Source organism: Acanthochromis polyacanthus, chromosome 2 (assembly GCF_021347895.1).
Source record: "Acanthochromis polyacanthus isolate Apoly-LR-REF ecotype Palm Island chromosome 2, KAUST_Apoly_ChrSc, whole genome shotgun sequence".
NCBI lineage: Eukaryota > Metazoa > Chordata > Actinopteri > Pomacentridae > Acanthochromis > Acanthochromis polyacanthus.
The window spans coordinates 20,300,601-20,316,608 of NC_067114.1; the positions used below are offsets into that span (position 1 = coordinate 20,300,601).

Consider the following 16,008-nt stretch of genomic DNA (forward strand, 5'->3'; position numbering starts at 1 on the left):
AAAAAAATTCAGCCACATAAGTTCGAACACTTTTCCAGTGTCTTTCTCCCTGAAAACTTAATTCATTCACATAATCTAGCAATCAGCCATTTCATTTTGGGGGGTGAGACCTCCAGCATTAGGTAATCTCTTTTTCACCATAATAGAGAGATGAATGGATTAATTCTCTCCAGCTTCACAAAAAATATCACTACAGGTTCATGTTCCAGAAAGGGCTTGCTGCTTATTGGAGGTGCATTTATCAGATTCATTCCCTACATTATTACTCTCTCTATCATCATCATCATCTACAGCAGAAACTTTTTTCTCATCAACACTAGAAATGAGTCTGCTCCTCTTGGGTTTTTCATGCCTGTTTATCATTTAACTCTCTACCCTATGTTTTGGTCTTTGGTCCAGCAATTAATGTGTGTCCTGAGTTAATTTCCCTATCAGCGTTTGCCTTTTTTGAGAACTAAATAATAGATTTCCATCTATGCTATTAGAAAATAATATACAGCATTTATATTCCCTTTGGTTCAAAAGAAAAAATGCATTAGCCTTGAACTCCTTCTCAGCAACTTCACATTTGATTATTTTGTGTTGCAGCCGTTTTCTCGGTTTCTGTATTGCCTTTAGGAGAAATACCATGCAATACGAAGGTTTAACTGCGAGTGTATCTGTTTTTATGTATAGATTTTTACATTTTCAGTTGGGCTGCATGATTAATTGAATACCAGTTGCTATTCTACAAGTTAATGGGAAAAAAAATCAATTATTTGTGATATAGATATTTGAAAAGCATGCTTCTCCCGGAAAAATCTCTAGAGATAGAAAACTCCACTCAAAGAAAATGGCCAATATCAACAAAAAGTCTTTTCACAGTAACTGTTGGCCTAAGTGTGGAAACTGGAGGCCTCACGATGCACAGTGTCTGAGCTGTTTAGCGAGCATCAGCGAGTTGTAGGGTCTATTGATTAGCTAAACACTCATGATCTCACAATTAATCACAACAACTGTGATGAATATTTTCCCCATAATCTTGCGGCCAAAGTGTCTAGTTATTTCATGTGTTCTTACAACTGATAGGGACTCTACAGTTCTGCCTGTTTGAATGTCATAGCTACTCATGGTTAGGATACGTGCAAGTAACAAGATATTTTTTAAAATGTGCTTGTATGGGGTGGTTAGTACTAAACCAGGCACATATTTAATGATTTTCTACTCAGCCAGCAGCCTAGGATTCACAGAGTCTGTTCGTCTGTCAATAGGGCAGAAAAAGAAGCAGTGCGAAAATGATCAGGCAATGAGACAGGAGGTTAGACAGGCAGTCAGCTACAGCAACATGAAGGGAATTGGAGCAGCAGAGAATAGAATTATATTTCCCTTCCAAGACATATGAGCCTGCAGCTAGATGAGCCCTGCCGTAATAACCAAGGCTAATCAATGTCTCTCTGCATATTATATGTTCATCTCATCTGAAGGTCGCCAGAGAATTGCGGAGATTTTTCTAAATGTCATGTGCTTGAGCCTTCCTTGCAGGAACGTACATGTGAAAAGATCACTTGTCAACAAAGATAGCAAGATATTAAAGGTGACAACCGAGGCAAATTAACCACAGTTGCTTTTGGAAAGCTTTCCGACAGTTCCAAATTTCTGGTTATGTTTTTTGACCGCCGTTGCCATGGCACCTGGTCCCGACACCTGGTAGCGAAAATCATCAAAACAAACCAACCAAAGCTGCACATTCCCGTCAAAGCAATGGGATGTGACTGCACAGTGGGCCTTGACGTGAAAGTAACCTCTTCCAAATGTCAGACTACAGTAAACCCATCAGAGTCACTCCTTTGAACCCCCTGTGGGATGCGGCAGGGATCGAGGGTCACTGATGAAAGGGCACCATGAGACGAGCTGTGGGCACATCGGGAAATCAAGGAGCCGAGTTTGTCAGAGGGCTTGCCAAGGGGAAGTGGAGGACGAGGCAAGGTAAGTTGTACAGTAGGTGGGAGACAGAGGTCTGAAGGGTGAAAATTATTACCATACAAAACAGGCAGAGTCAGCAGACTCCTAGGGCACAGGTATACATGTTCCTTTACAGCACGCCACCAAAAAACATGCTATGACATTCGTTTCTGTGTTAAAAGCATAGACAATACACTTGTCAGATCTGGAGAGAAACTTACACTGTATTACCCAAATGTCAAAATCTGTACTGAACATTTGAAATTGCATTTTCACTAAAGTGCAATTGAATACCTGATAATACAGTTTGTGGCCTGTTATTTAGGAGAATACCGTGCTGTCCTTACTTAAGGGAGAGGGAGTAGTCGTTCTTGCTGGTCTCGCTGTTTCTCACAAGGTAGCTGGCCTCTTTACACAGCCTGAGCAGAGACTCAGCGTCTGTTCGGCTGATGGCTCCATGGTACCAGCTGCAGGGAACAATAGGGGAAGAGAAAGGAGGAGGAACAAAGGAACGGTGAGGTCAAACCTGCTCACAAGCATAAAATGAACAAGACCAAAGCTGGGTATTTTAGATAAAAAGCAGGCAGAACAAAGCAACACCCAGATTCGACTCACAACTGGCTTTCCAGAGGCATGGTGGGGTCAATACGTTCCCCGACAGAGGAGCTGCAGTGGTCCACTGAAGTCATTTTAGTGTTGACCAGACAGCCACTGGAATGTCGCTGCAGCGGGCGAGTTTTCCCCTCCTTGGTGGGCGACATTCGAGACTTCTCCACACCATCAAACTGGACTGTAATAAAGGACAATACAGCTGAAATGACTTTATATGACGATGACATATTTTACATACTTAAAACCATTTACAGCTCTGATAATATCACTGTACGTACACTCAAACCCCACTTCAGGTTAAGGTCACTTGAAAAAGCTAGTGTGCTTAATTGGAAGTAGATATTTGTGCATGAAATGGTGTCACATGCGTCTGCTCAACTGGATCAATGCAGCGTGTGAGAACCAAAATCCAGGTTGTGCTTGTACACACACACAGACACACACAGCCACTTTGTGCAACTCACCCAAGTGAAGGACATGTACACAGTGGAAGAGGCATAAATCAATCCTTTCCCACTGTGTACACATTCCAGTGAGAGAAAATACACACACATACAAACTTCCTCCAGCGACCACACGTGTCTGTAAATACACCCATGTACGCTCCAGTATGTGTGAGCATGCACACTCTTTGAGTACACACAAACGCACAAACAAGCGCTCTTGGAAAATGTCACACATTTGTACGTACACGCACGAATCCCACGCACAAGTTCTGCAAGTCAAACATTATACTGGCTGTTCAAACTCTCACGGTCAACTGTGGACACGACGAGCCCTTTTGGCAACCTTACAGGGAAGTGTTTGATCGTGTGTGGGGGCTTGAGGTGACCCGTGCTCACGATATAACTGGCGGAGGTCGCAGAGCATCTTCACAGGCAGTCAGCTCACAGAAAAGGCATTTATGTTTGTTTACAAAAGCTAACGTGAGAACAGATGATAAGATAATATTCACAAGGACGAATGAAAGTGAATTTGCTCTTCTGGAAAAAGGTGACAGAGGCTGAAAGAAAGAAAGGCTGGACGGTGGAGGTTGGAGAAGTGGTCGTGTGTGGTGGTCATCTGTGTGTGTGTTTGTGTGTGTGTGCATGTTTCAGCCATTTTCCCTCAGTCATCCATCACTATAATTGATGTCAAAACACCCCTGGCTTTGGAAGAAACTATTTAGAGCCACTGACATGCTTCTCAAGCAATAACAGAGGGGCGGCTTCCTACATCGACCGTATGACAAGCCTGAGCTGGAGATTGTTGGCTGCTTTACGGCTTAAGACCAACACATCAGAGCCGAGTCTCTATGGAAGGGGTTAATGTAGTAGAAAACTTGCATTCACGAGACAGCGTCCGTCTTTGCTGCTCTCCGTCACTAATGGCCAGTCTTGCATTCAGTGTTTAATTACTACAGGCTGAACATGGCAGGCACTGTACAGACAGACAGGCACTGTGATCTTAACAACATGTCGATGGAGACGGCCCTACATCTGTCTAGACTTTGCATTCCAGTCAGAGGATTGCATTACACTTTACAGTTTGTGAGCTCGCCAAGTGCTCCCTGTATCACTCTGAGCTGTCGGGCTGGCTGTTTCCATCAGTCAATTTAGGCTTCAAGAGACAATGCCACGTCAACAAATGTGAGGAAGCGCGAGGAAGCAACCAAAAAGTGGGTCAAAATGGGAAAACATACATGTGTGCCTCTTCTACTGTAAATGAAATAATGTATTCAAATGGAAAGATTCAGTGATGTTCTCATAGCAATGGGAAAGGCAATGATTTTGCAATTAGTGGTGTAAAGTAACAAATTACATTTACTCAAGTTCTGCAGAGCAATCTAAAACTTGACAAATTTTTATCCTTTGGGTAAATTAAGCTTGAAACATTTTTCCCTCCGGCTCTGGTCGTTTCAGTCGGTTAACCTTGTCCTCGGTCTTAATTGCTATATTTTCTCTTCATGGATTTATCATTTTGTTTGAGAAATTCATTCATTTTGTCTTGTTCATATATTTATTGGTTTGTCAGTTATTTGTATGTATGCACACATCTTCTCCATATTTGTCTGTGTTCTGCTACATTTTAAATGAGGAACTGAACTGACTTTAAATTGATAAATGCTGATAACACAGAATCAAATATCACTTCAAATCTACAAAAAATAAACATACGATCAGCTTATTAAATGCATAATAATGCTACAGATTAAACAAATTGTTCTGAACTTGTGTAACCTGTAATTTGTCAGAAAAAACATCGTCTGGTTAGGAGCCACTGTTGCATGTAAATTTCTGCAACATTCAGACTGAAGAAAATAAATACAAGTTTGTGTAACAACATTTTGCTTCCTCTTATTGACTATCCCATTATTTATCTAATGACATTTTAAATTTATGTTGTGACTCTTTAGGGGAGGTCCCACCACTCTATTAAGAAACACTCCCAGTGTATATAAATATAGAAGTTGCTGTCTATTGAGGTGGTGCAAGGACAGATACTTGTAATTGGGTATTTTTGAACTGCATTAGTAGTTTTAAAGGACTGGATCTGAGCACCTCTTCCATCACTACCTGGGACAGAACATAATCTAACAGCAGGCACCTGTGTAGGCAGCTTGCTGTTGTTTCACTTCCCACCACCAGGGGCTCCCCTTAACCTCCTCACTCAACTCCAGGTTGAACTCGCTGGCCTTGAGCTCACTGATGCGTTTCCCTAAACATAAACTCATGGAAATGATTATTCCAAATGACTCCGATTGTTATCTTGGCCTCTGCACTTTTGTTCGTTATTGGGCAACAGCTGAATCTTAAAATGACAGCCAAATTGTACTGTTGCATGACAGCTGGGTAAATTGTGGGTCTAACCTCAGACCTGTGGAGGAGCATGAGCTGCAGCTCCATTTCCTTCCATCTGATGCCTGGGACTATAGGCAGCCAAATGATGCACCACGTGTTGCACATAAGTCCACATGAAATACATTATTAGTCCTCTTTCACTTTTTTCATAGTCCATCTGAATCACATGTGGACTAGAGGGAATTCACTGTGAGACCGACGAACATGCAGTATATGTGTAAGGGTGAGAAATAGCGTTTCCATGGAAACTGACCAAGGGGACACAGGAGATGCATGTTTGCTCCATTCAGCCCTTGTCAGTGCTGACAGATCACAACATGAAGACGCAGCCAATTGCTCTCCCTCCTTTGCTTTCAGTTTCTCTCTTCCTGTTTGCATATGTCTAGCCCTGCCTCTTCTCTCTCCCACCTTCTCTTTTGATCTTTCCATCTCAGACACTCGGCCACCATCTCTACAACTCTCTCTGTCTTTTTCTGTGTGCTGTCTTGCTTGTCAGGGACAGAAAAAGATAGTGGAAAATGGACTGTGAAAATATGTCTCGACAAGAAAAGGAGAGGCAGATCTGTTATCTCCACTGTTGCTGGTACTAGGAGTCACTGATTGTATCTGTTTTACGACAAAATTACAACAAAGTTACTTGATCTACTTACACTCTGTCCATACATGGATTGTACTTTGATCATTGTACGATTTTTTTTCCATTCACTTGGGATCTAAGCATAAGAGGCTGGAAAGGTGTCTGCTATTGTGGTGTAAAGATGAATGCTGACATCTTCCCACACGATCCCTCTCTGTATTGTATCTACTGCTCGTTCCGCCGTTAGCCTAACCTCAGCTCTTCACATTTGCTCCATTCTTCCTGTGCCCACACTAATTCCTCCTCTCACCCAGCTCCAACAATCAGTGCTTTATTTGACCTTGATTAAACTTTTTTTTTTCAACCTCAAAGAAAGGGTTGAGCAGCTATTCTCTGTGGAGCTCACCCCGTCAACCTTTCCTGTCAGAGCATAGACTTCTCTGCACGCATAGTGCACAGTCTTATGAGAAGAGTATAACCCTGAAGAAAGGACCTCTAAACTAAACAAAAGCTATCATTTTATTTGCTCAAGTGTGAATGGACCGATATCCACTTTGTTTGCCAGCCGTCTCAAGCATCAAACTGTTGTAAAATTATTTTTTAAGGCTGAATATCAGCGGGAGTGAGCGAAACCAATTCCCCTTTCATTCTCCGGAGCACACAGCCCGAGACATGACCGACAGGAGATTGACGAGAGGATTGGCTCACAGGAGAACAAAAGCCCCGAGAGGCAGCTTAAGAGGGACGAAAGGGTGGAAACTCACACACACAAACTTGCATGCGTGCCCTCACATAAACACACGAAAACATGTACGGAAATGTGAGGGGGCATCTGTGTGTGTTATCAGTATTGCTGCTTGTAAAGCACAGCAAATGGAATCGGTGTATCAGATTAAACTGTCAGTCAGATGGTGACTGATGGCTGAAAGACCTGTCCCCTTAAGACGCAGACCTTCCTTGGGAGAGCACCATAAAAAATAAAAAAATAACAAAAACCCCACAGAGGACGATGGCAAGGGACAGCACGTGAGAGAGTGAGCTGATTGGTTGGGACACAGATAAGCATAAATGTCAAAAGGACATTTCCATGATTAGACTGCAGCCAATCCACAAGATAAAGTCCTGCAATGTAATACAGCACAGGAGGGCAAAGCTCAGTACAATACAAAATAATGCCATAAGAGTATAGACAGGAACACTTACAGTCGCCATCTGGCATCACAAACGATGTAAATAAAGACACACGGCAAAATGGAATGGTAACCTTTCAAGAGTCACAATATTCAAATTGTAAAGTAAGAGGAAAATGGAGCAACATTTATCATTTCACTGACGACTCTGAGCAAACTGACTACCCCTCCTCCCTCTCTACACACAGTCCTGCGCAAAATTTCTCTAATTAAGCAGGATAATTAATTCTCATTTACAAATGATGCTCCTATCAGAAAGGATGACTAGTCTGAAGGGGCGAAGTGTGTCATCGACTGCTGTATTGTGAGGTGACAATGAAGTTTTCTAGCTAGAATGTGTGAAACGATTAACAGGTCTGCATCTCATTACAATGCACTGCACACTGACTGTAGTGCACAGCATGGTCTGATACCCCAGGAATGGGTAGCTTTAAAAATATCACTTACTTCTATGTTAATATTAATCATGCACACCAGGAACTAAAACAATGATTTGTTGGCTGGTTTTTAATTTAAGATTTTTAGAGCCCTGCTGCTGCAGCTGAATCTATAAGTTTAATCTCTGATGATTCCCCCATTTAGGAATATTCTGTTCTCTTTTCTATAAATTTCAAAATGAAACACTAATTAGATTTTCCAGGACAAAGGAATGACCCTCCAAAGTGTCAGTAAGTGAATTGATTCAAACATTAAATCTAGATATCTTTTAATTACTTCATTTTCTTAAGGTCTTCTTAGATTAGAGGAAGGAGAGGGTAAGAGACATGCTTCAAAGTGTAGATAATTAATTCATGTCAAAAAACAAAGGCAGAAAGCTCTTTATTATATTCAGACAAAAGTGCCCCATTAATATGTAAATGCAATATCTGTCCTGTCAATCTGCATTTCAGTTGTGTTAATTAGGTCGAACTGACAATGCAGATTTACCTGAATTGTAATGGCTATTGTTTCCCCCCCCCTACCCAATATTACATTATAAAATAAATCACAATAGTCGGTTGAAACACATACATTTCCTGAACTTTTCACTCTTAATTAGTCACTCTAACATATGTAAGGCACCCAGTGCATAACGGATAATTAAAGTCTTGGAGTACGACTGCGGGTCTGCCTGTGTGCTGGGGTCAAGAGAGTGCATTGTAACTGTATTCACAGGGGTTGTGGAGGCCATCATCCTCCCCCCTCCCCTTGTGTCTACCACATCGACCTCTGACCTCAAAGATGTAGAGTGGGGCCATACTGGCTGAGACGGAGAGAGGATCACTTTACAACGGGACGCCAATCTTAAACCCACTCACATCACAGGGGGAACCAGAACCTTTCCCATGGATTTATGGACATAAATCAACTCCTTCCCCTGTCCTCGCCTACAGCACACAGTGGTGTCCTCTTACATGGCCTCACTCTAAGTCTTCCCACTCTGCCAGGGGAAATCCCATTCCTGGCATTAGTTCTGCTACATGTCCTTCTTTTCCCTGGATAATTACAGCAGTCTGAGTGTGTGCAACAGCTTCAAAAGTCCACTAATGGCTCTCTTGGTTAAAAATAGGTGAATTACTCAACCATTGTGTCCAGTATGATGGTAAATATGGCAAGAAGTCAAGAGCCAAAATTCCCTTCAAATGAGTTAGATTTTTTTAATTCATGCGAATCACTTGTAGAGAACACCAGGCCAGGGGGACATCTGGGATGGTTATGAGTATGTTGACAAGAGGAAATGGGGGTCACAGCGAACGGCAATTACGCATGCAGAAGGCAGTTCAGCACAATTAAAACTAATGAGCCTTCAGCCTAAAACCTGCACAAGAGTTAGTGATTTTCTGCCACATGTAATCCAGATGGAAAAGTGGAGTCATTACTTCGCTAATACCTAAAGTCATATTATTCAGTGCTTCTCAAAGATGAGAACTCTTTCAATAAGTCATCACTGAGTGGAAAATTTAAGACAAATATAATCATAATGTGCTCTCCCGAACTGAAGCTATGCTTGGTTATAGATAATTCTCTGCTTAAAGTACAGTACAACCACAAAAATAGAACTATAAAAATAGAGATAGCCAATATGTCACACTTAAATACGACACACATTCTTTGCGCTTCCATTTGCCCCTTGATGGAATCACACGGATGGATGGATGGATGGACGGACGGACGGACGGACGGACGGACGGACGGACGGACGGACGGACGGACGGACAGATGGATGGATGGATGGACGGATGAATGGACACATGGACAGGGAACGGTGAGGGTGGTGGGGTAATTGATGGGAAAGACGCTGGACAATGTGAACACCAACACCCACCATGGTGGTGCTGGTCACAGCTTGTCTGTCCCGGCGAGGGCTGAGCTGTCTGGGAAGGAGACTCTAGCTCCTCCACCGGGGGAGGGCTGGTGTTGAGTTGGCCAACAGGAGGAGGCCATGGTAGGTCCTTGATCACTTTAATCTCTACTGCAATTGTCACCAGAGGAGAGATGGAGGGAAGGAGAGGACAGCAACAAGAGGCACACAGGGACAACGACAAAGGGAGCGAGGAAAGGGAAGTGATGACAAAATACAGAGGAAAAGGAGAAAAGGTAGAAGGAGTAAGTGAGAAATACTGTAGGTGAGAGAAGAAGATGCCAGCCTAGTGCCAGAGAGCTGGTCTTCTACTGTGATCCAAGAATCAGCAGCAGCTGTGGACTAGAAAAGGAAGGAATACAACAGGACTGAAAAGAAAGTGAAGTTAGTTCTAGAGCCGCTTCCACTTTGTGTAAAGCTCAGAGTTGAATTCACAGATTCCTGAGAGGTCCTGAAAATTACAAAAGGGATCTGGAAGGCTTCGTATTAGATAAGCCAGTTTCATACTTGACTTATATTCAGCAAAGCATTGTTAAACCCCAATATTTAAAGCCTTTAGCACACGCACTCCTCCATTCTGCTTCTACACTGGGCCTTTATTTCCAACCCAAGAATCAAAGCATGAGCAACTTCAGCCTCACTTTGGGAGTGATGCAATAGAAACATGTCAGCACAAAGTTCTGAATCCTTCCTTCTACAAGACTGAATGCATGATGTGGTGTTTGACACACTTGAATAAAGTGGCAGGCCCATATAACACAACAGTATGCTTTGGAAATGTAGACTATACAACAGGAAGAGGCCTTAGGCTAAGCTATAGACAGTCAACAATACAGTACACCAGCATGCACTCTGCTGTGTTGTGGTGCGTTTGAAATGAAAAAAAGTCCTTAGGCCTCTATATTAAGATAAACAACAATGTAGACAATATCTGTCGCTGGAATGTACCTCAGAGTAATCCATCCCGGTGGACACTACCCGGGCTCTGCCCTTTAAATAATGTATGTCTTGTGTCCAGCCGGGACATTACCAGGCTAAATCGAGCAGTCCTGCAGCAGCACATCTGTTTCTAACATAGGGTGACTTGTTAAATAGCTGAGTATGCTCAATAAATGGGATGAAGAGGGGATTGTTTTTTCTACATCTAAACGAAAGCCTGTGTTAGCTGCCAAAGCTAATAAATAAATGTGGTCCAGCAGTAATAGCTTTGGAAAACTACTCTGTGCTCCTCTGGAGGGTGTGTTATGTATGACTCCTTGACTGTGTGTTCCATAGATCTCAAAATAGATGTTCCAACAATACAATTCACATTGCTATTAAGAGCACTCTAATGTCACTGTCCATGGTGCTGGAGATCTTACTATAGAGACTGGAATTAGTTAAAAGAAAGGAAATGTAATGTGTTTTCATGGGTCCGGTTGATATTTTTGGCAGTCGGTTTCAACACGGATACTGAGGCATCAAATCCAGTGACAGTTCTTTTAAGCTCCTGCAAGAGAAAGCAGGAAAAACAAATCATGCAAGTCTGCCCATTAAAAAAAATCCCAAACTCCCTCTCCTTCAACAAATTCAAATGTGTTCAAAGAAAAAAGCTGATTTGAAAGTACAGAATAACACTGGCAACAAACCCCCTCAGTCTACATAACATCTATCTTTTGAAGTACTCTGAATTCTTTCATCATGATTTTGTTAAAAGCAGTAGAAAATGTTAATGATTTTAAGTTAAGATTGATGTAAGTATATCTTGATGGATAGCAATTATTTTGTCAAAACACAGTACAGTAACATTTCTCTTATAAGCTGTGATACAGGCTGGTTTTCAGGGGAAGGATGAACATAATGTCATAGACTCGTCTGTCTTCCACCCTGCAAGGAATTGCAGCGGGGCAGTGGTATAGGACATGCTAATAAGAAGCAATATCTGCGAGCTAGATGAAGGGCCAAACTGGAGAATATTCAATCCGACAAGCAATTAAATAGCTGAGCCTGCGGTGTCAGGGGGCTAATCTAGAGAAAGGTGGCTGGGAGGCGGAGCTGCTTGCTGTCTAACCTGATGGGAGATGTGTAGGGTGGCGGCGGAATGTAGACAGAAGGTCAAAAACTCTGAAACATAATATAACTTCCTCCACTTTGGGGTGAAGTAGGGGACTCTCTTCCTATGAGATTAAAAGCCTAATACTCATTTCACATAGCAGATTAGCGTGTAATTGTTTGGGGAGCAGAAGGCTGCCTGCACTCTGCAGCTTCACTGTGGGGACAAGGAGATGATTTGGGTAAGCGTGGCTCAGACTCGCTTGGTTGCACAGCTGAATAATAACATTTAGCACAGTGAAAATTAAGGAATTCAATAGCCAGGTGCGTGTTTGTTTTAAAATCTGGGTGCCTCACCTTGTAATGTGTGTAAAAGTATTGCCAGTCCTACAGGCACCACTTATTCAAGATGCACTTCTCTTACTGCAGATGCCATGTTGCTGTGAAGACAAGTGTATCTTTACTCTATTTAGCTTTCTTTCAAATTCATATTCAGGATTAAGGGAACAACAGCAGTTGTGTATACATTAGAGCTGATTTACATACGGATCAAAAGGCTCATCACAATGCAACCGTCATTTTCACATATCTGCCTCTGTCATAGCGCGCTACATAAACATATACACACAGGGATATATAAACCTGTTTACAGCTATACAGGCTGATGCAGATTTGAACCCATTACCAGCTGTGGAGGTGGTACGTTGCAGTCGCTGCAAATAACAGGTTAAGTGTTGAAGAGACTGCATATGAATGTCAGCTGGAAAATGTCATTCACGCTCACTATAATGCTGCATACACTGGAGCACTATCATCCAGGAAGAGACCACTAATGTCATGATAGAAATGTTTCATCACTGGGATGAAGGTGATCACTCAGAGCAACTTTGTATTCATTTGCAGTGATTCTATCCTCTATGGAGACAAGGGGAGCGAAGATATGCCAGCAAAATCCCCCTACAATATAACAGAGCCACCACATCCTAAAGTCAAAGGTTCAGGTTGTTCCTTTAATTTGTCAGCTTTCTATAGTGACTATACCAACACAGGAAGTCTTCGGATGCATGTTGCAATTCTAAAATTATCAAACAGAATTTTCAGGTACCATTACCATATTTAACCAATAGGGTCAACTTATTGAATTAAAAGACTCAGAAATAATGTAGAGCCAGATTTCTGAAGGAGCATGTAAGTACATCCAATCTTCTTTGGCATCTACTCTGATTGCATTGGGATCGATATTCCATTTTTAATTTGCATAATCCTCAATCCATGTTACCACACAACTTCTCCTGTTGACAATAGAAGGAAGGCTATTAATGATTCTGATTGACAAGGCACCTGTCGCTTAATTTTTTTTTAAAAAAAGGCCATGTTAGGAATTTGAATCGCAAAAACTATAAAGATTCATGCATCCATCCATCGTCCGGCTTGCTTTGAGTACGTCCTTTATTATTTGCATCACATTTGTGTCGACAGCATAGTTCATCAAACAACAAAGACGAAAACAGAATTCTTGAACAACGGACAAGGGTCCCTTTTTTCTTTTTTTAAACTCTGTTTTCCTTCTCTGTTAGGAGCAGATCTATTTTTAAAGCCAGGTATTTGTTTACTGAGGCTTTTCATTAGCCCATGGCACTTCATCACTGTAAACAGTGCAGCACCATAAATCACAGCTATGCTTGTTTCCACCAACGCCATTTAATTTAGTTCTGCTTAATTTGGTTGGCTAATTGCATGCATATTCAAAACAAGCTGCAAGATTGTGATGTTTATGCCGCACATTATGAGCAGAAGAGCTCAGAAGACAAAACCTGGCTCTTCTGAAGACGTGTTTGTTCCATCGGCACTCAAATCATTACAGATAACAAGTGTGTAATGCTCCAGGGGAACTGAAATGCCACCTCATAATTCTCTGCATACTGTATCTATCACATTATACCGTCCAGCTCTCTTTCACAGCCGTTTGAAAGACCACGTGTTCAGATTTAAAAGGAAAGCGCCACAGAAAATACGTGATGAAGATGAGATGACAGCAAGGCCTTTATTCCGGCTCCTCCATATAAAGAGAAAGATGCGTTACTGACGGCCAGTAGAAGCTTCTGGGGGCCTGCTGGCAGTGTGCAGCTTCTGTACTTTGTGAGGGAGGTTTACAGCGCTGTTTTGTGTGGCCAATGTGTGTGAGTGAAGATAAGACCGTGCTCGATAGAAGACGGCAGGACACATTTGGGGCTCATGAAAGAGGGCTGTCAGGAAGGTTATCAGCAGGGTGTTGCAGCCGAGGCCAGGAGGACAAGACAGAGCTGCAGAGTGACAGACAGTGCTGGGGGAAATCGGATCAGCCAAGCAGAGAGAAACAGTACCGTTGCACCCACAAAACAGCTGGCGTTAACCCTGCCGCGACTCACCAGCGGAGGACTGTAACCGAATCAATTATTTATTTTAGGACATTAGACTTGAGTCTCAGATTTCTGGGTCATTAAGCCCATGAAGATTCATTAAAAAACCATAAAGCTCCCCAAGACCAGAGGGAGCAGGCGACAACGCTGTCTCTGATCTTCTGTGTTAAACGTGTGGTATCCTGCTGGCCAGGATCCAAGTGAAAGGAGCTACTAGCAGGTAACAGAGGGCAAGGAGATTAGGTAACAATGGCTCTCGATCCTAGTCCTGCTGTGACAAAGCTCCGATTTCCAGTAGTGGTGGGTCCATGTCTGACTGCGTGAGTGAGCATGCCATATGCAGAGTCACAATACAGAGGCTGACGGACCTAAGAGCACACCTTCTCCTGCCCTCACGCACAGGCTCTTCATATATGGTCAGATTCTAATGCATCTTCCTCACTCTTCACCTCCACAGTCATTCATCACCTTCTCAGCAGCTGGGAGGAAGGCAGGAAAGTGGCGAGCGTGTGAGTTCGGTCTGAAGAGTGAGGTAGAATGAGTGATTAACCAAACCGCAAGTACACTGCCTCCCAACACCCTAACAAGGCAGGGAATTTACATTCTATTGCATACCTGTCAAGAGATAGTCCCCCGGTGAAAAATAACACCAGACCTAGTGTTGTGAAGAGGCGAGAATGCAGGCAAGAACAGGGACAATCGGGGAAAAAGGGCTGTAGCAAGGAGCATTACTCTGCTCTCCTTCTCCCATCATTAATGAAGACAAATAGTCTTTAATACAGATTGCATTATCGTGTTATACCATGGTGGGAGGGTGGAGGCAGCGCTTGGTACTCACTAAATCCTTTTTTTTAAAGCCCACTCCAGAATTTAGTAACTTGCATCTTTCTTCATTATCTGCTAATACTTTGTTTGGAGACACTTTCATTTCCCACATAATTGCTGGAGTATAAACTATGAAGGTTTTGATGTGAGCAGGAAAGTGCTTCGGAATTCTGACTGGTAAACCACATCATTAATTATTTATATTACACAGCCGTGAAGTGCTTCAGCAACTATAGAAAGATAACTGAGGAAAATTGGCCTACGGAAAGCTAAAAGCACACAGAACCACAACTAAACTGACTAAAAAAGCCCATCTGCCCACAGAAATGCTTGAATCAGGCCTGGCACTGCACACTGCTAACATTTTTACTTAATTGGTGACATCTAGAGACATTGCAACATCACCACAATGGCACTTGGTAGGGAGCAGAACATGAGTGGTTAGACAATCGCACAGGTTGTAAACAAATCTCCCTTTCAAATCTTCAAACAGTGTCAACACCACCCACTGCATAAAGCAGCTGTATAAGGACCATTAAATCAGATAGTAGGTCTGCAAATATAATGGTTACACATAATCAGGGCTGTTCACTTAGCTTTTTCATTTAGGAGCACAGGTGCTCCTAAATGAAAAAATTTAGGAGCACAGAAAAAAATTTAGGAGCACTATGAATTTTCACTATGAATTGCACAATTTTATTATTAACATTCACACAACAAGCTAAGCAGTAGGCTCAGTTATTTAACACAGAGAACATCCCTGTCCCACATCTTTTTGTATTCAAGTCGTCCTGGCACACTTGGCTGAGTTCATCCAGCGGTCCACAGCAGGACTTGGATCAAAGTCCTCAAGACATGGCCCCTCCAAGCTGATCCTCATGAGGTCTTCAGTGGTGGTCAAATAAATGGATGCAGTTCTAACAGTGACATTGCACAAACAAAGCTTCTCCCAAAATAGATTATCATCCCTCACCAGTGTCAGATACATCAGCTTCATCGGTCCTCAGGACTTTGTGAACTAATAAACCAATGTATTTTTTACAGATGGACATCTATACTACATCCGTCACAAGGAAACACCAAAGCCCATGTTTAGAGTGTGTCTGTGTGTGTGTGTGTATTTTGTAAATAGTTTGCAAAGAATTATGTTTGATTTTGTTCTCATAAAAGGAGGTGTACATATGTATGTGTATTTTGTAATAAGTTTGTAAAGAATTATTGATTTTGTTCTCACAAAAGAAAACAAAACTTT

At 42.3% G+C, this 16,008-nt stretch overlaps 1 protein-coding gene across 4 annotated transcripts in view; it reads right to left on the minus strand.

Moving 5' to 3' along the window:
• The window catches only part of zgc:158464 (uncharacterized protein LOC791139 homolog), a 103,449-nt gene that overhangs the window by 8,801 nt on the left and 78,640 nt on the right, over window positions 1-16,008 (minus strand). Inside the window, exons 4-6 of one of the 4 annotated variants that reach the window (XM_051944175.1) lie at window positions 9,466-9,609; window positions 2,557-2,731; window positions 2,289-2,408 (exon numbers count right to left, since the gene is read on the minus strand). In XM_051944175.1, the coding sequence (XP_051800135.1) occupies window positions 2,289-2,408; window positions 2,557-2,731; window positions 9,466-9,609 (439 nt within the window). Of the gene's footprint in view, window positions 1-2,288; window positions 2,409-2,552; window positions 2,732-9,465; window positions 9,613-16,008 lie in introns of those variants that run through there. The other 3 variants (XM_051944171.1, XM_051944180.1, XM_051944184.1) reach the window with 3 other exon arrangements.